Source organism: Tiliqua scincoides, chromosome 3, assembly GCF_035046505.1.
Source record: "Tiliqua scincoides isolate rTilSci1 chromosome 3, rTilSci1.hap2, whole genome shotgun sequence".
In the NCBI taxonomy this organism is placed as follows: Eukaryota; Metazoa; Chordata; class Lepidosauria; order Squamata; family Scincidae; genus Tiliqua; species Tiliqua scincoides.
The window spans coordinates 219,575,313-219,593,559 of record NC_089823.1 but is presented as its reverse complement, the minus strand read 5'-3'; the positions used below and the strand labels follow the sequence as shown (position 1 = coordinate 219,593,559).

The window sequence follows — 18,247 nt, the reverse complement described above, 5'->3', positions numbered from 1 at the left end:
GAAAAGTTTGGTGTTGTCCGCAAACTTAGCCACCTCACTGCTCAACCCTGTCTCCAGGTCATTTATGAAGAGGTTGAAAAGCACTGGTCCCAGGACAGATCCTTATGGCACACTGCTTTTCACTTCTCTCCATTGTAAAAATTGCCCATTGACACCCACTCTCTGTTTCCTGGCCTCCAACCAGTTCTCAATCCATGAGAGGACCTGTCCTCTAATTCCCTGACTGTGGAGTTTTTTCAGTAGCCTTTGGTGAGGGACCGTGTTGAACACCTTCTGAAAGTCCAGATATATAATGTCCACGGGTTCTCACACATCCACATGCCTGTTGACCTTTTCAAAGAATTCTATAAGGTTTGTGAGGCAAGACTTACCCTTACAGAAGCCATGCTGATTCTCCCTCAGCAAGGCCTGGGAATTCCTCCCATCCTCATCAATTCAACCAGCGACTCATTTTCATTCAGGTATTCAACAGCTATGTGCGGAGTAAATTACAATCAGGTTGGTAAAAGGTTTGTTTAACATTCGATTACCTTCTGACTAATTTGATAATTATTTACGGTGGCTTACAAACTAGAGTAAAATGCAACAAATTTTAATTTATATTAAATTATATTTAATTAAATTTATTATATTTAATTAAATTTATTATATTTAATTAAATTTATATTTAAATTTAAACAAATTTAAATTTTAAATTATGTTTAAAAACATAATTTTTTTTTTAAAAAAGCAAAACCATCCATATAAGAACAGCCCCGTTGGATCAGGCCATAGCCCATCTAGTCCAGCTTCCTGTATCTCACAGTAGCCCACCAAATGCCTGAGGGAACACACAATACAAGTGACCTTGCATCCTGGTGCCATCCCTTATGTCTGGCATTCTGAGGTAACCCAATTCTAAAATCAGGAGGTTGCACATACACATCATGGCTTGTAGCCCATGATGGATTTTTCCTCCAGAAATTTGTCCAATCCCTTTTTAAAGGCATCTAGGTCAGATGCCATCACCACATTCTGTGGCAAGTAGTTCCACAGACTAACTACATGCTGAGTAAAGAAATATTTTGTTTTGTCTGCCCTAACTCTCCCAACACTCAATTTTTGCTGATGTTATCTAGTTCTGGTGTTGTATGAGAGGGAAAAGAGCATCTCTCTATCCACTCTGTCCATCCCCTGCATAATGTTGTGTGTCTCAGGCGTCTTTTTTTCTAGACTGAAGAGCCCCAAATGCTGTAGCCTTTCCTCATAAGGGAGGTGCTCCAGCCCAGTAGTCATTTTAGTAGCACTTTTTTGTACCTTTTCCATTCCATTTCGCACCTTTTCCATTTACAGTATAAATCATCCATGTACAAATAAGATCATCTCAAACTTAACAACAGAAAGCTTTCCAAAATAAAAAAGTATTTTACATATCTTTTGAAAGATGGTTTGACTAGTTGGGCTTCCCTCCTAGGAAGCAACATAGCAAGGACAACAATACCGAACAGATCCTCATCTTCTAGACCTTTTCCTTCATGTAACAAGAACATTAAATGATTTTTTCTCAGATCCACCTATATGCAACCTTCAGGTTTTAGAGGTAGCATATTTCTGAACACCAGATGCAAGGGAGTGGCAACAAAATACAAGTATTGTGTTTTGCATGCTCCCAGAGCAGGCTGACCAGTGTAGAACAGAGTGCCTATACCTTTAACCATTGCATAGAAGATGGAATTTTGGCAGGTGCAGCTTTTTAAACCCTTCCATGTTGAGCTGCACCTGCTAAATATAGGCACTTTGTCCCAGAGGCATCTATCTGGCGGGACACTGTGAGACCCAGGAAGCTGGTCTGGACTAGATGTGCCCTTGGCCTGATCCAGCAGGGCTCTTGTGAAGTTCCTAAGCTTAGGGCACAGGTACTGGGTAGGGGGAAGCAGAGCATATAGGAGAAAACATTCCTTTATATACTCTGAACTCAGACAGTTTACATCTTTCATGTCAAATCTTTGAACGGAGTACTCAAATTTAGCTGGAGACCAGAGCAGCACTTCAAAAATTAATGTTAGGTGATCCTCATAATATATACCACTTAAAATTCTTGCTGCTACTTTTCTCTACAAATGATCTACAAACTGTGGCAATGCCCTGGTTCTACCTGGGTTATAATTTTTAAAAAATGCACTGTTTGGAAAAGCCCAAGTTGGTAACACTGCGCAGAAGCAATGATAAAGTAATAATCCTTCTTTGTCATTGTACCATAAAGTAGATTCTAACTTGGACATTCAGTTAAACATATCTTGAGTTCTCCACCTATGCTCTAGTAACAATTTCATTGCCTGAAAGGAATTGTTACTTCATTGCCTAGTAACAATTTCATTGCCTATCCAGTGCAGTCTAGTCTCCAGTTCATGGGAGACAATGACTGGTAGCCATTGTGTCAATAATTATGCTAATGTTTGTATTCTAAAAATTGACCAGGATGTTAGCAAAACTACTAGGAATAGCTTCAGAAAAAAAATTCTAGAGTAAATGAAAATGATACTGGTAAATTGGCTAGTATCCTAGCCAATTCTTGATAATTTAACACATATACCATGAAATGCAAGGTTGCGGTAGTAGGCAAATTTTTAATTTATCTAGGGCTTTAGATATAGGCTGATGGGTTCTGAGCTGTCTGTGACAGCTCAGGAGAGAGATCTTGGGGTGGTGGTGGCCAGGTCGATGAAAGTATCGACCCAATGTGCGGCGGCAGTAAAGAAGGCCAATTCTATGCTTGGGATCATTAGGAAGGGTATTGAGAACAAAACGGCTAATATCATAATGCCATTGTACAAATCTATGGTAAGGCCACACCTGGAGTATTGTGTCCAGTTCTGGTCGCTGAATCTCAAAAAAGACATAGTGGAAATGGAAAAGGTGCAAAAGAGAGTGACTAAGATGATTACAGGGCTGGGGCACCTTCCTTATTATTATTATTATTATTATTATTATTATTTTATTATTATTATTATTATTATTATTATTATTAACAGTATTTATATACCGCTTTTCAACTAAAAGTTCACAAAGCGGTTTACAAGGAAAAATCAAATAACTAAATGGCTCCCTGTCCCAAAAGGGCTCACAATCTAAAAAGATGCAAATGAATACCAGCAGACAGCCACTAGAACAGACAGTGCTGGGATGAGGTGGGCCAGTTACTCTCCGCCTGCTAAAAAAAGGAGCACCCACTTGAAAAAGTGCCCCTTACCCAATTAGCAGGGGTAAGGGGCACTTTTAAGCCTTTCCTTATGAGGAAAGGCTACGGCGATTGGGCCTCTTCAGCCTAGAAAAGAGACGCCTGAGGGGGGACATGATTGAGACATACAAAATTATGCAGGGGATGGACAGAGTGGATAGGGAGATGCTCTTTACACTCTCACATAACACCAGAACCAGGGGACATCCACTGAAATTGAGTGTTGGGAGAGTTAGAACAGACAAGAGAAAATATTTCTTTACTCAGCGTGTGGTCGGTCTGTGGAACTCCTTGCCACAGGATGTGGTGACGGCATCTGGCCTGGACGCCTTTAAAAGGGGATTGGACAAGTTTCTGGAGGAAAAATCCATTACGGGGTACAAGCCATGATGTGTATGTGCAACCTCCTGATTTTAGAAACGGGCTATGTCAGAAGACCAGATGCAAGGGAGGGCACCAGGATGCAGGTCTCTTGTTATCTGGTGTGCTCCCTGGGGCATTTGGTGGGCCGCTGTGAGATACAGGAAGCTGGACTAGATGGGCCTATGGTCTGATCCAGTGGGGCTGTTCTTATGTTCTTATGTAGGGCAAATTGAAATAAGGATGAATATTGGTATGCACATTTATTGTATCAGAATATGCATGGCTTTAGGTGCAATGCTGCTGTCAAATCTTAGAGTGCAGAATCCTCTTTTTCATGATTAATGTACATTCTTGTTGGCAGCCTTCAGTCTCAAAAGACTATGGTATCGCACTCTGAATGATGGTTCTGGAACAGCGTCTAGTGTGGCTGAAAAGGCCGATTCAGGAGTGACAATCCCTTCCACACTGGGAGCAAGTGCAGTCTGTCCCTGGTCTGTCTCCCTGGCTATGGGCCTTCCTTCTTGGCCTCTTGGCCTCAGTCTGTTGGCCAAGTGTCTCTTCAAACTGGGAAAGGCCATGCTGCACAGCCTGCCTCCAAGTGGGCTGCTCAAAGGCCAGGGTTTCCCACCTGTTGAGGTCCACTCCTAAGGCCTTCAGATCCCTCTTGCAGATGTCCTTGTATCCCTCTTGCAGATGTCTGCAGTCAGATCCCTCTTGCAGATGTCTGCAGTACAGAAGTGTACTCAGGACGCAAGCTCTGTAGACCTGGATCTTAGTATGTTCCATCAGCTTCTTGTTGGAGCAGACTCTCTTTGTGAGTCTGGAAAACGTGGTAGCTGCTTTACCGATGCATTTGTTTAGCTCGGTATCGAGAGAAAGAGTGTCAGAGATCGTTGAGCCAAGGTACACAAAGTCATGGACAACCTCCAATTCATGCCTAGAGATTGTAATGCAGGGGGGTGAGTCCACATCCTGAACCATAACCTGTGTTTTCTTAAGGCTGATCGTCAGTCCAAAATCTTGGCAGGCCTTGCTAAAACAATCCATGAGCTGCTGGAGATCTTTGGCAGAGTGGGTAGTGATAGCTGCATCTTCGGCAAAGAGGAAGTCACGCAGACATTTCAGCTGGACTTTGGACTTTGCTCTCAGTCTGGAGAGGTTGAAGAGCTTTCCGTCTGGTCTGGTCTGGAGATAGATGCTTTCTGTTGCAGTTCCAAAGGCATGCTTCAGCAGGACAGCGAAGAAAATCCAAACAAGGTCTGCGCAATAACACAGCCCTGCTTCATTCCGCTTCGGATGTCAAAGGGGTCTGATGTGGAGCCATCGAAGACAACAGTGCCCTTCATATCCTTGTGGAAAGATCTGATGATGCTGAGGAGCCTGGGTGGACATCCGATCTTGGGGAGAATCTTGAAGAGGCCGTCTTTGCTGACCAGGTCGAAAACCTTCGTGAGATTTATGAAGGCTATAAAGAGTGGCTGTCGTTGTTCCCTGCATTTCTCCTGCAGTTGTCTAAGGGAGAATACCATATCAGTGGTGGACGTGTTGGCTCAGAATCCGCACTGCGATTCTGGATAGACGCTCTCTGCAAGTACCTGGAGCCTCTTTAGTGCAACTCGGGCAAACAGCTTTCCTACAACGCTAAGGAGAGAGATGCCGCGGTAGTTGTTGCAGTCACCCCTGTCACCTTTGTTCTTGTACAGCGTGATGATGTTTGCATTCCTCATGTCTTGAGCTACTCCACTTTTTCTCCACCAGAGACAGAGGATTTCATGCAGCTCAGTGACGATGATCTCTTTGCAGCACTTTAGGACTTCATCAGGGATGCTGTCTTAATGTACGAACTGAATGTATGTACTGAATGTACGAATGTATTTATTATTATTATTATTATTATCATCATCATCATCATCATCATCATTATTATTAACAACAGTATTTATATACCGCTTTTCAACTAAAAGTTCACAAAGCGGTTTACAGAGAAAAATCAAATAACTAAATGGCTCCCTGTCCCAAAAGGGCTCACAATCTAAAAAGATGCAAAAGAATACCAGCAGACAGCCACTAGAACAGACACTGCTGGGGTGAGATGAGCCAGAATGTATGTACTGAATGTACATACTTCATGTACATACTGAAATAGAATCCTACTGTTATTCCCTGAAACTGAGCAGGCGAACTAGGCAGTCTAGGAAAAGAAGAGTGGGGCAAGCTGAGACCATGCAAAAAGAAGATGTGACCAGACCAGTTGGAATGAAGGCCTAGGAAAGGAAACAGAAGCAAAGAGACATGGAAAGGAAGCAGGGGAGGCTAAGCAAAGAACAGTAAAGAAATAAGAAAAAAGGAAGGTCGAGCACAGTTAGTTGGGAAAAGAGGGCGGATACTGGACCTGGCGTTGGCCTCCCCATTCAGCTAAAGCCCACATTTCTGGTCACATTTTCATACACATTTCTTATAATCAGTGGTCAGCTCACTAGTATTATAATGTGCATGATACACATTTTGCATAATTAAAATGTATTTTCCCTATTTATAGAACTTCAGTGAATCATTATACATCACAAGGTGGAATACAAAGAACTATAACATTCTGATTAAAAGTCGTTGGTCTCACTATGTGTTTTTCTCCAACTCATTTGTTTTAAGGAGTGTTTAATTCCTGGGTTTTTTTTCTATTTGTTTAAAATAGCATTGTCAGAGAGGTGCTTACAGAATCTTCTGATTGCAAGAAATATGCATGTTGCTACTTTTAGTTTTCATAGAACCTTTTAGGCTCTAGGGAGAAACCAAAAGACCTAAAGATAGATTTCTGTAAAAGTGTGTTTAAACTTCATTTTACCACAGTTGTAATTTTACCATTAATATATTTAATATGCTCCTGAGAAGTCATGTGTACATTTTAATGTTTTGCACACATCCCAAAACTCTGCTTGGTTAATTCATATATACTGATTTACAGTGCTTGTAACAGGATCTGATTTTTGGCTGCCTTGAAAATGAAGTGGGCCTTCTAAAACAGTTTGGGCTGAAACAATCTTTCTTCTAGAGAGCTAGGGCAGCCTTCTGCCAATCGTAATACCATGTTAAACTTTTCCATTTGTCACATGTATCCAGACTTCATAGTAAATGAGATTTCAACTTTTAAAGCTTAGTTCTGTATTGTTCTTCATTTTAGTTTTGATTATCTTGAGATTCAGGAACTTTAATGTATTTTCCTTTAGCAGTGAAAGCCAAAAATTTCTCAATAGAAGCACTTCACTTGCTATCATTCAGAATACTCCGTTTGAAGAACTGCTGTCCCATGGACCTCAAAACCCTGGTCTTATAACTTTCTACTTTGGCCTGAAATGGCTAGAATGCCTCAAATTTTTACAGTATATTGACATTGTTGCAGGTGTAACACTCTCAGTCAGGAACAGGCTGTGGGATTGTGCACCCTATCTGTTACCTGTCCTAGAATTTGTGTTGGCCAGATATTATCATGGTTTATTATTTATTTAAGAAATTAACATCCCACCTCTCCAGGAAAATCTCAAGGCAGCTCACAAAAGTGTAACACAATATAAATCAATCAATAAAAACATAAAAAATTAAAATCCAATATCAATAAAATTCATTAATAGTTCATCCAAAACTTTCATGAACACCAGAAGCACAGCCCATTATCAATACATAACCCACCCATGAACCTACAGCATTATAAAAATTCATAGTTATAAGTACAAGTGAAAAACATTAAGGGCGCAATCCTGAGGCGCCCTTGCCACCTACTCATGAGTCAGCTAGGCTGGCGCGTGGAGATTGTATTCAGCGTCCGTGCCAACAGAGGGACCGAGCCTTGCATCAGCTGAGCTTGGCTGGTGCAAAGCTCTGGGGTGGGCAGGGAAGAGGTGGGAGGTAGGCATTCCAGGGCGGAGGAGGGTAGGCAGTGGGTGGCCCCGGGTGCAGGTGGGAGGCAGGGCTGGGATCCCAGCAGCTATGCCGGATCCCAGCCCTGCTCCCAGAGCCGCTTCAGGCCACTCCACTGTCTTTGGACTTGTGTCACCTCAGGTGGTGGCGCAAGTCCAAGGAGACCCGTAGGGGCTGCAGTGGTTTACCCGGGTGTAAGGGGAAGAGTGAGACAACAGCAGTAAACACCTAATATAAAACAGTAAGTAGTGAGAGTCAAAAAGGCAACTCACTCATAACAACACCCAACCCACACTTAAAATACCAGTCTAAATTTAAAAAGTCACACACAAACACACAGCCTGATTCTCCATATCTATACACATATCCCCCTCCATTTCTATACACAGACCAGGAATGTTCCAAATAAATATGCAGATATAACTGAGTTCTTTTTATCCAGATCATGTTTTACTATAAAGGAATTTACACTGTTTCTACAGCTTATTGGTTAATTTTGTAAAACTATAATTTATGGCACAGAATTGGTGTTTTTGCATTATGCTTGGCATTTATATCAAACTCTTTGGTAATAAAAGTGTAATGAGTATTTGGTCCCCAGTATTTTCATGCTTTGTATTGCAAACATAAGATACTTCTGTTAGAAAGGAATGTTAACGGCTTTCTGCACTCCACTGATCACTGGGACAAAAACTGATTTTAACCCAGCCACCCCCCAAAAAGCATACACAAAGCAGAGCAATGAAATGCAGAAAAAAGTATGAGCACCATAATACCTTTCTATTAATTACCATATAGTTCTGTTTACTCTGGAAAACAGCCACGCAGGTAAGAACTGGCAGACATGGACTCCATCCCCAAACTAATAAGGGATGGCATCAAGAAGATCACTCTGGACCCAATTCTATCTTACTTTCCAGCACTGGTGCAGCTGCAGTGCAGCCCCAAGGTAAGAGAACAAATGTTCCCTTAACTTCAGGAGGCCTTTGTGATTGCCTCCCTACTACAGGATGCTACACATGTCCCACTGGCATGATGGCACTGTTGCTGGAATATTGGATACGATTGGACCCTCTGTCAGTGCCTGTGGCATAGCTGGGGGGGCTGGGTTGGGGGGGGTCAAATGCCCTGGGTGCCATGCTTGGGGGGGGCAACAAGCTGAGCTTGACCTGAGTGGCTAAAATTGTGGAAACCTTAGTAATTACAACAAATACTATCATATTATATATCATTAGAAAGGTAATTCAATGCAGAATGAAATGAAACAAACCACATTGAAATATCTGTATTCTATAAAGAGTTATGGCTAATTAACCATAAAATAAAACATACCTGCCTTATGGAGCAGAAAGTGGATTTCCTTAACTCAGAACTGACCAATGAGACTGATTGTTCTGAGAGCCTAAGAGATGTTGTTACGATACAGTGTGGAACCAATAAGGCAGTGTTTCTCAAACTGTGGGTCGGGACTCACTAGGTGGGTCACGTTCTAATTTCAGGTGGGTTCCCATTCATTTCAGTATTTTATATTTAATATATTAGACTTGATGTTACCATGATATGTGATTGCATTTGGAGAAATACTACAGACCTGTACTTTTAACAAGCTACTATGTATACTCTTTTAACAATGATAGTAAATGGGACTTCCTCCTGGGTAAGTATTGGTAGGATTGCAGCCTAAAATTTTTCTACTTGATGATGTCACTTCCAATCATGAAATCACTTCCGGTGATCCTGACAGATTCGCATTCTAAAAAGTGGATCCCAGTGCTAAATGTGTGAGAACCACTGCAATAAGGTATTAATATGAGTTAGCTCTCATTTCCATGTATCATAGTGCAGTTATCCCTGCTAACTGGGGAAGAGGCACTTTTTCAAGTGATGCTCCTCTTAATATTTAGCAGAGGAAGAATCCCTTTTCACCCCAACACAGTGTCTATTCTAGTGGCTGTTTGCTGGTGTTCTTCTGCATCTTTTTTGATTGTTTGCAGGAGAAAGTGTGCATGTCAAACAAAATGGAGCTGGGGGGCAGTGGAAGGGAGTTCTTCATGTGTCAGCTCCGTGGGGAGAGAGTAGTGCCTTTCTAAAAAAAGACTGCCTGCCTGTTCAACTTTCTGACTTTGCACTCCCAACCAAGCAGCCCCATCTTTCACGTCGTGCTCTGTTCTAAGTTCTGCGCATTTAACATTACTCCCCACTACCTGAGAGGATCATGTGCTGGACAGCGGCACTTGTAGACCTTGTCTGTAACAAATATGGGGCACACTTTTCAATTTACTTACTTACTTACGTCAAGGTGCTGGTTTTGACCTTTAAAGCCCTATACTGCTCTGGGCCAGGCTATCTTAGAGATCGCCTACTCCCGTACAATCCGACTCGTCCTCTCAGGTCATCAGAGAAGGCCTTTTTACAAGTGCCGCCGCCTAAGGAGGTACGTGGGGTGGCGGCAAGAAATAGGGCCTTCTCAGTAGTGGCACCAACGTTGTGGAACTCCCTTCCCCTTAACTTGAGAATGGCTCCCTCTCTGGAGACTTTTCGGTGAGGCCTGAAGACCTTGTTGTTTAATCAAGCCTTTTGACTTCATGGCCTTTTTAACATCTTTTATACATCTTTTAGTTGCTTTTTACAGGCTTGATTCCTCTAAGTACTGCTGTTTTATGCTCTTTTATTCTGACTTTTATCTGACTACTGTTTCTATGGGTTCTGCTAATGTGTTTTTTAATGTGTTTTTATCTGTGTGAAATTATGTTTTAATCTGTTTTATATGTTGTTAGCCACCCTGGGTCCCTTTGGGGAGAAGGGCGGGATAGAAATAAAGTTTTTATTTATTTATTATTATTATTATTATTATTATTATTATTATTATTATTAATTAATTAATTAATTAATTAATTAATTACCTAATCAAGGGAGGGTATTAGGATGCAGGTCTCTTACTGTCTTGTGTGCTCCCTGGGGCATTTGGTGGGCCACTGTGAGATATAGGAAGCTGGACTAGATGGGGCAATGGCCTGATCCAGCAGGGCTGTAATTTATTTATTTATTTACTAACTGTGGTTTTATAGTGGGGGGGGGCTATAAAACCTTTTACCCCAGGTAGCAGATGCCTTGGCTATACCATGGTCAGCAACCAATTTCTCTTTTTAAGCAGTGCAGTTGGAGTCCAGGGTCTTGACAACTGTGACTGAAAAACATAAGAGGTGGATTCAGGATCTTAGGTTGGCCAGCTCACTGCGCCAAGCTGTTTGAAGAATACTTGGAGATGATGTTCATTGAGACAAAGAACAAAAATGAAACTCTCTGGCTGTAGCCAGGAAAGAGGAAAAGAAATATCAAAGTTGTTCCTTTTATCCCTACAGGCAGAGTTTCAGACTTGCCTAGATGGCATGCTATAAGGGAGGAAGACCAGAAGCCCAACACAGGATCATCCCACTTCTCTGGCTTCCTGAAATGAATAGTTCTTCTTATGACACCAGACCCCTGGACTCAGGCATAGTGGGCAGGCACCTCTCCATTTCTCATATATAGTATAAAATAACATCAAATGTTTGAGTCTGGGAGACTGTCCTGCATAGTTGCACAATAGAATTTGCATGGCTGACCAGAGATAATTTTGTCCTGCTTCTGAATTCATAGGTGTGATAGGCAATGTCCTACCTGTCTGAAATACTTAAACCAATAGACTTCTACTCAGCAATAGAACGTACAGACTGTGAGAGTGGCCAGTAAGATAATTGCATTCAAAGTTCTGACATGGGGGTGAGAGAGCAGGTGAATAAGAGTTTCAGTTCAGTAAAGCTGAACTTTAGAAAGAGTTGCTGGTTGGCATTTAGCTGGAGTGGCTGAGTTTTAGCTCTGCTGGAACTGTGTAGAAACTGGAGTCAGGGACCACAGTTGTCAGAGACCTTCTGTCAGGCTGGTCTGTCACTGCATTGTAGGTGCAGGCTAGTGCAGTAGGAGTGATTTTTAGTGTAGAAAATCATGTCCTCAATCTATTCTGGGTGACAGTACTGTGAGGGGCAGACTTGCATCTTTCAGATCCATGCTCCCAGGGTGGTTATTCATTCATTCATTCACATTTTTATACTGCTCTTCCTCCAAGGAGCTCAAGGTGGTATACCTGGTTCCTTCCTTCTCAACAAACTTGTGAGGTAAGTGAGTCTGAGAGATAGTGACTGGCCCAAGATCATGCAGGTAGCTTCATGGTTGAGTGAGGATTTGAACCTGGATCTTCCAGGTCAAATCCAACTCCAGAACCACTACACCATCCTAGCTCTCCAGTACTGCTAACTTTGGTGAAACAGGAAACCCTCTGTAACAATCAAAAATGAAAGGTCTGAAATACATTCTTTGGGATGATAGTTTTCTAACTCACTTCAACAGTTAAATTGTAATTGCTGTATGTAAGTCAAAGGTGCTTGTGCCCAGTGAGGAGCTATAATACCAAAACATTGTGTTAAGATCAAATAATGGAAACCAAATTAGAAAGTTCTCCTGTTTTTAGGAAGGCGATAAACTTTCTTTTTAAAGCTGGACTCCTGTCTGCTGTTAAGGGAAGGGGTATACTGTATTCCTAAACACTGAATCTAGTCAACATAACTCACTGTCCTGCTGGAAACTCACAGTTTTGAATTATCAAAGCCGTGTTAAATAGAAACAGTGTTATGCTACCACAACACACATCTTTTTGATCACACCTTCTCAGCAGTCTCTCACTGAAGATAAGCTCACACAACAGGTGGCCTCCAAACACCATCAGATGTTGGAAACCATTCAGTGCCTACTAGAAATACAGATCATAGAGTGTTTCTCTGAATCAGAATAAATTGGGGGCTTATTGCATTATTATCTTAGTACCCAAAAAGAGTCAGGACATGTGAGCAGTTTTGGACTTAGGTGGCTAAACAGGATTCTGCAGAAGAGAAGGTTCAGGATCCAAATGTTATGATCTTTAGTCATGACACTCAGGACTAAAGCCTATCCAACTCTTCAGCACTGGTGCAGCTGTGCTCATAGGGCATATGCTGCATTCTGTGGTAGGGGGACAGTCCTGGGGGCCTCCTCAAGGTAAGGGAAGGTTTGTTCCCGTTTCTCATGGCTGCATTGTGGCTGCACTGGCACTGAAAGTTGGGTAGGATTGGGCCCTTAATAGCTGGAGCTTTGTGGCAGCTACGAGTTCTCCAAGGCTTACTGGCACATAAAAACAATATTGGTATACTTGTTGCTTGTAAGGACATGTTGTTGTTTTTTTTAACCCAAATCAGTCCCTAGAGCACCTGGGGATAGTTGTGGACACAATTCAGTATCAAATATTCTCCTCCAAGGAGCAGCCACACTAGAATTGGCAGGCATTGCACTCAATGAGACAATCCAAGATGGAAGATCTGACTCTGCTTGATGGTCAAATGTCAGGATTCACTGTTTTGTTTCCAGTGTTCTGTAGCAGAGGCTGTTACTTGTCCAGGAACAATTATTAGCTGAACACATTTCAGCCTGCCACTCTCAAGAACTTTATCCATCCTTGAGGTGGTTACTGATGTGCTGGAGGCTGACTCTATGGGTCAATCTCACAGTGACTTGCTGGGTGATGGTCACTATAGATGTCAGTTCAGGAGATAAGCCTTTCCATAAATTGGTTAATGGTAACCCTTTGCTCATTTCAGTTGTTGAATTCCAACAGATAACTGAAGTATTGAGTCTTCTACCCACCTTAAACGGGGTTGCACTCCCCCTGCAAGAACAGGTGCGTAGTCTGGGGGAGCTCCTGAACTTGCAACTCTCTCTGGAGAACAAGGTGGCAGCAGGGCCTAGGTGTGTGTTTGCCCAGCTTCGACTGGTGTGCCAACTGCAACAATACTTGAGCTGATCAGACCTGGTCATGGTGGGTCCATTGTTACCAAAAAAGCTGCATTGTTTAGGGGAATTAGTATATTAGCCTTTTGGAAACTTTTAGGATCTCAGGCTGGATAACAAGACAGCGTAGAGCAAAGAAATCCCTTGTTTAGCTTAAAGAGGAGACTGGGAGAAAGGTAACTTTCAATCAAAGGATTATATTTTTATTGCAAAAACACACAAAGGTAAACATAATACACATGGAGAATTGATAAGTATAGATTTCTAGTACTTGTGTCTAGTGTACCTAGCTTATGGTGGCTGCATGTGCTATGTATTTGGGTGCATCCGAAAAGGAATCAGAAACGGATAGGGTGTAGGGAAGTAATTTAGGGGTTCCTTAATCTGCTAAACCCAGTTTGCTAACTAAAGATGGGGAAGAAGGGAGGAATAGATAGGATGGAAGGGAGAGAGTTTAGACGCAAGATATATTTACCTGTCCGGGGAGCAGTTGGATTGGAAAGAGTCCTAGGAAGGACCACTCCCGTGGGAGGGCAGCCAGAGAGAGAGCCATGTGCTCTGAGTTCTCTCTTAAAAGGGTTGTGTTTGACCTGGAAGCTGATCTAGAATGACCGGATCCCAGAGCTGTGCGCATGCTCAGTACACATAATGGTACACGTGGAGTATGTGATGAACCTGAAGGAAGTCAGCTTACCAGCCAGGCTGACCTTCTGGGGGAGGGAGGCAATTTGCATAAGGTGCTTAAGAGTGTTAAAGCTACAACAAAAGAACAATAGACCTTTTCCTCCGGAGGTGCATGCTTGTTTGCATAATCAGGAGACATTCCTTGACTGGAGGAGGGGATGTAATCACCACTTTGCAAACTTGTGACTTCTACCAGGGCCTTGGACTGGGGGGAAGGGTGCCCTGTATTCTGAGGTTTGACCTGCATGAGTTTTTAGTTCATAATACATACAAAATCACAACTTGGAAGGGAAAAGGGGATTTTCACATAACACCATACCTTAGTGACTTCAAGACGGGACTACTGCAATGCGCTGTATGTGGGGCTGCCTTCAAGGATGGTTCGGAAGCTGCAGTTGAAGCAGAATGCGGCAGCCCGAGTGGTTATGGGAGCTAGACTGTTGGACTCTTTTGGACCACTGCTTCAGCAGCTACATTGGCTGCCCATTCATTTCTGGTCCCAATTCAAGATACTGGTATTGACCTTTAAAGCCTTTCATGATTTGGGTCCTTCCAGGGGGATTAAGAACTACTCCCTTTCTCATGGCTTTTCAGTGAGGACTCAAAACATACCTGGTTAGTCTGGCATTTGGTTGATGGGTGGATGTTTGCCTCTGCAATAGTGCTTGACTGCTTCCCTGGACTAAATTGGTGTGTGGGTGTGTGTATCCATGGCTCAAACCAAGTGTGTTCAGTTTTAATTTGTTTCGCTTTGTATTTAATGTTTTTATGTTTTAGTGTTGAATGTTAAAATTAATGTTTTAATGCTTTGTTTTGATTTTTTTTAACTTATTGTAGTGATACATTGTACATTTATTATGGAGTTTTGTAAGTTGCCTTTGCTTCAGCATGGGAAAGGCAAGATACAAATTTTCCACATATATAAAGCAGGGGTGTCAAACTTGTTTTATTCAACTGGCCGGATAACATTCACGATGCCTGCTGAGGGCCAGAAGTAATTAAGCAGGAAGTGATGTCATTAAGCAGGTCAAGACCATAAATAAGCACTTTTTTCTCATTTTGAAACTTATTAGCTGCAAAATACAGAAGAGAAAATACATACATGTTGATCATATTCTCAAGATAATTATCACACGGGCCACCCTTTCAGCAGTGACATTTCAGCACACCTTAGCAGCTGATGTTGGTGCTGGGAGAGTCCGAGGACTGGATAAAGAGCTTCTGCAAGCCAGATGCACCACACAGGCCTTATGTGGGATAATGGGTTGAAAAAGGCTTATGTCAGAGGCATGAATGATTTGATTTTCTTATTCTGTATAGGGAGGCTCTAGTAAACAGGAAGCCATTTTCCATCTTGAACAGATCAGGGGCCTTTGCCCTCACAACTCCCTGATGGGATGACATAAATGGGGAAGCCCCCTTTAGTGTTGTACTTTTTGATGGTGACCTGCTCTACAGGCAGAAAAATACCCCTGCCCCAAAAAATTGATGTCCAAAAGCTGTTGAGCCAGGAAAGTAGCTGCTGCTTATTTTCCCCTTCTCACCCTCCCAGCTGGCAGGAGTCTGATGGAAGAGTCCTCTGCTTATGACAGCTGCCGAGTAGTGCTGATTCAAGCAGCTTCCCTGTGAGGAACTTGATGCCATAGCTTTCTCATGAGGAAGCTGCTTGAATTGGCATATAAGGTGGCTATGCTATACCCCTGAAACTAGAGCTAGTCAGGCAAAACTGGTGCCATTTTTTGATTCAGCACCCCAAAAATATCCTAAATTAATTCAAACATCCTTGGCAACTAAAAAAACTGTGGTTTTTTGGTAGGCCTGTGTTGTTCATACCAATTACTATAGATTAACAACAGCATTTTGAATTGTGCTCACAAAGGGACTAGAAGCTGGAGGAATTATGTTTAAACTAGTGAGAGATGTTTCCTGTATGCAGACCTAATTGGTACTCTGGGTGCTGTGTTCTGTACCAACTGTAGTTTCTCACTAGTCTTCAAAGGCAGCCCCACATATAGCACATTGCATCCAAATGGGATGTTACCACAACATGGATAACTGTGTCCATGTTATCTCTGATAGAAAGCACAAGAGCTTGTGCACTAGCTTGTGCACTAGTTGAAGCTGGTGAAAAGAGCTTTGTGCTACAGGCGCCACCTGGCTTGGGCCTCCAAAAACAAGGCAGCTGTAATAACACCCTCAGACCCTCATCTTTCAGTGAGAGTGTAATCTCATGCAGGGCAAGTTGAACACTACCTCCCCAAACAAATGAACCACCCACCAAGCTGGTCCAAGCTCACCCAATGAGCTTAACTGCTAAGGATTTGGATTTGGATCTCCCTAGTCCAAGTACAACAACAGTCTATCTACTGACTTTCAATGATGCAGTATTGCCAGAATGTCACTTGCAAGAGTTTTGTATAAAATCTAAAACACAGAATATGGAAATTCATGGCACAGTAAACTGCTCACCAATAAACACACCTCACTGTTGCCAGACTGTCATGGCTGAACTCCAGGGGGGCTTTGAACAAAAAATGAACTGTCAAAGGTAAAACATTCCCTCCCCCTGCACACTGGTCAGAGATGTTTTGTCAAGACTGCATCCTTTGATCCCACAGTACAGTACTCTCTGTGTATGTGCGCACGCACTCTTGCATTGTCTCTGCCTAAGTTGTTAGGCAGCATTCTCTTAGAAGTAGACACCTGCAGGGGAACCACAAAGAGGACTCTTCCCTTTTTTGTGCCTCCCCACCCGCACGTAAAACATGTTCGCGAGAGTCCTCTGACAAAAATAAAAAGTGTCTGTTGTTTAGAAACAATTTTTGTGGTGACAGATTCATTCCTTAAATGGCTTTAACTAGTTCAAATAAATATTGACTAACTTTGGGTTCCATATGAAAGCATATGATAGTTTTTACCTTCTGTTTTGCATTTTCTGAATTCATCTGATGACAAGGACAGGCATTCCCCAACCCATCAAACAAAGGTCTTTAGTATTGTGCAGTTAAATAACTTCACAGCTTTGTTTAAATTTAAAAGAAAAAAGTATTTAATATATGTTTAGTGTCCTCAGTGTGTTGGTGGCTGAACAGTATAGTGACTGTAATCTAGAGAGAGAGATGGTGCAATATTTCAGTATGTGTATAAGAATGTTATTTTAAGCAAAAATATTAATTTGTTTGCATTTTTAAATATTTTTTACAGTGGTCCTATGCTTTAGAGAAACCAAACACTGGCAGTATATTTAACATTGCTTGGTCTATTGATGGCACGCAGATAGCTGGGGCTTGTGGAAATGGACATGTGATTTTTGCTCATGTTGTGGAACAGCACTGGGTGTGGAAAAACTTTGGAATAACATTAACTAAAAGAAGAACCATGGAGGTATGTTTTGAGCTTTCTGAATGTCAGAATCTTTCTTAAATGCATGGCTCGCTACTGTGGTGAATGCAAAATTAACTGGCATATTTTAATCCCTTTTCATGTTAGAAATGAAGTGAATGAGTGACATCAGGGAGAGTTTATAGGGAGGGTTGAACATCCCATAGGAAATATATTGAATGATCAACTAGGTTTAGTAGGTTTCAGTAGGTTTCCAGTGAAATGACCATGTTGACTAATATGTTTATAAACAGAGGGTTACCTCTGTGGTGATGTTGTTATTAGGAAGGTTACTCTGGAGTAAATGGGTTGTAGATTACACTCTAAATTACTGCATTGGCTGGAAATTCAAAGTTAAAGCCTGGTTTAAACAAGAAATTACAGCAGTTGGCAACAAAGGCACAGCTGCAGAAGCAGTGGCATAATAGTCCATGCACAGATAGTCTGGGTTTGTTCTGCTGCTTTTTTGTTTTAACTCTCTGTGAACACAGCTGTGGTTTACCACTGCAGCAGCTACAGTTGTTAGTTGTTACTGTACTGCAGATTGTCTGCCAAGAGCAGGGATAGCAAACATGTCTGTTTTCTTTGATCTCTAAGTCAGTAAGTAGCTGAGTGTTACCTAAAAAGGCATAATAGTGCTTCTGGATGAATATTTCAGCCTTGGTTTTAAATTTGTTGTTTCCAGCTAGGTAAAATATATGCTGTGAGTTGTCTTTACTGCTAGATACCCATATTCAGTGACTGATGAAAAAACTTATCCAACAATATGCCTAAGATCAAATTGTTGACAGCAGATCTTTAATTTGTATATTAAACCCAGTTAAATATTTTCAG

At 41.9% G+C, this 18,247-nt stretch overlaps 1 protein-coding gene across 5 annotated transcripts in view; it reads left to right on the top strand.

Annotated features, from left to right (window-relative positions):
* Nucleotides 1-18,247, top strand: part of IFT80 (intraflagellar transport 80) — a 123,433-nt gene that overhangs the window by 66,264 nt on the left and 38,922 nt on the right. For all 5 annotated transcript variants that reach the window (XM_066620195.1, XM_066620194.1, XM_066620193.1 and 2 more), the window contains one exon: nucleotides 17,237-17,416. In XM_066620195.1, the coding sequence (XP_066476292.1) occupies nucleotides 17,237-17,416 (180 nt within the window). The remainder of the gene's footprint in view (nucleotides 1-17,236; nucleotides 17,417-18,247) is intronic.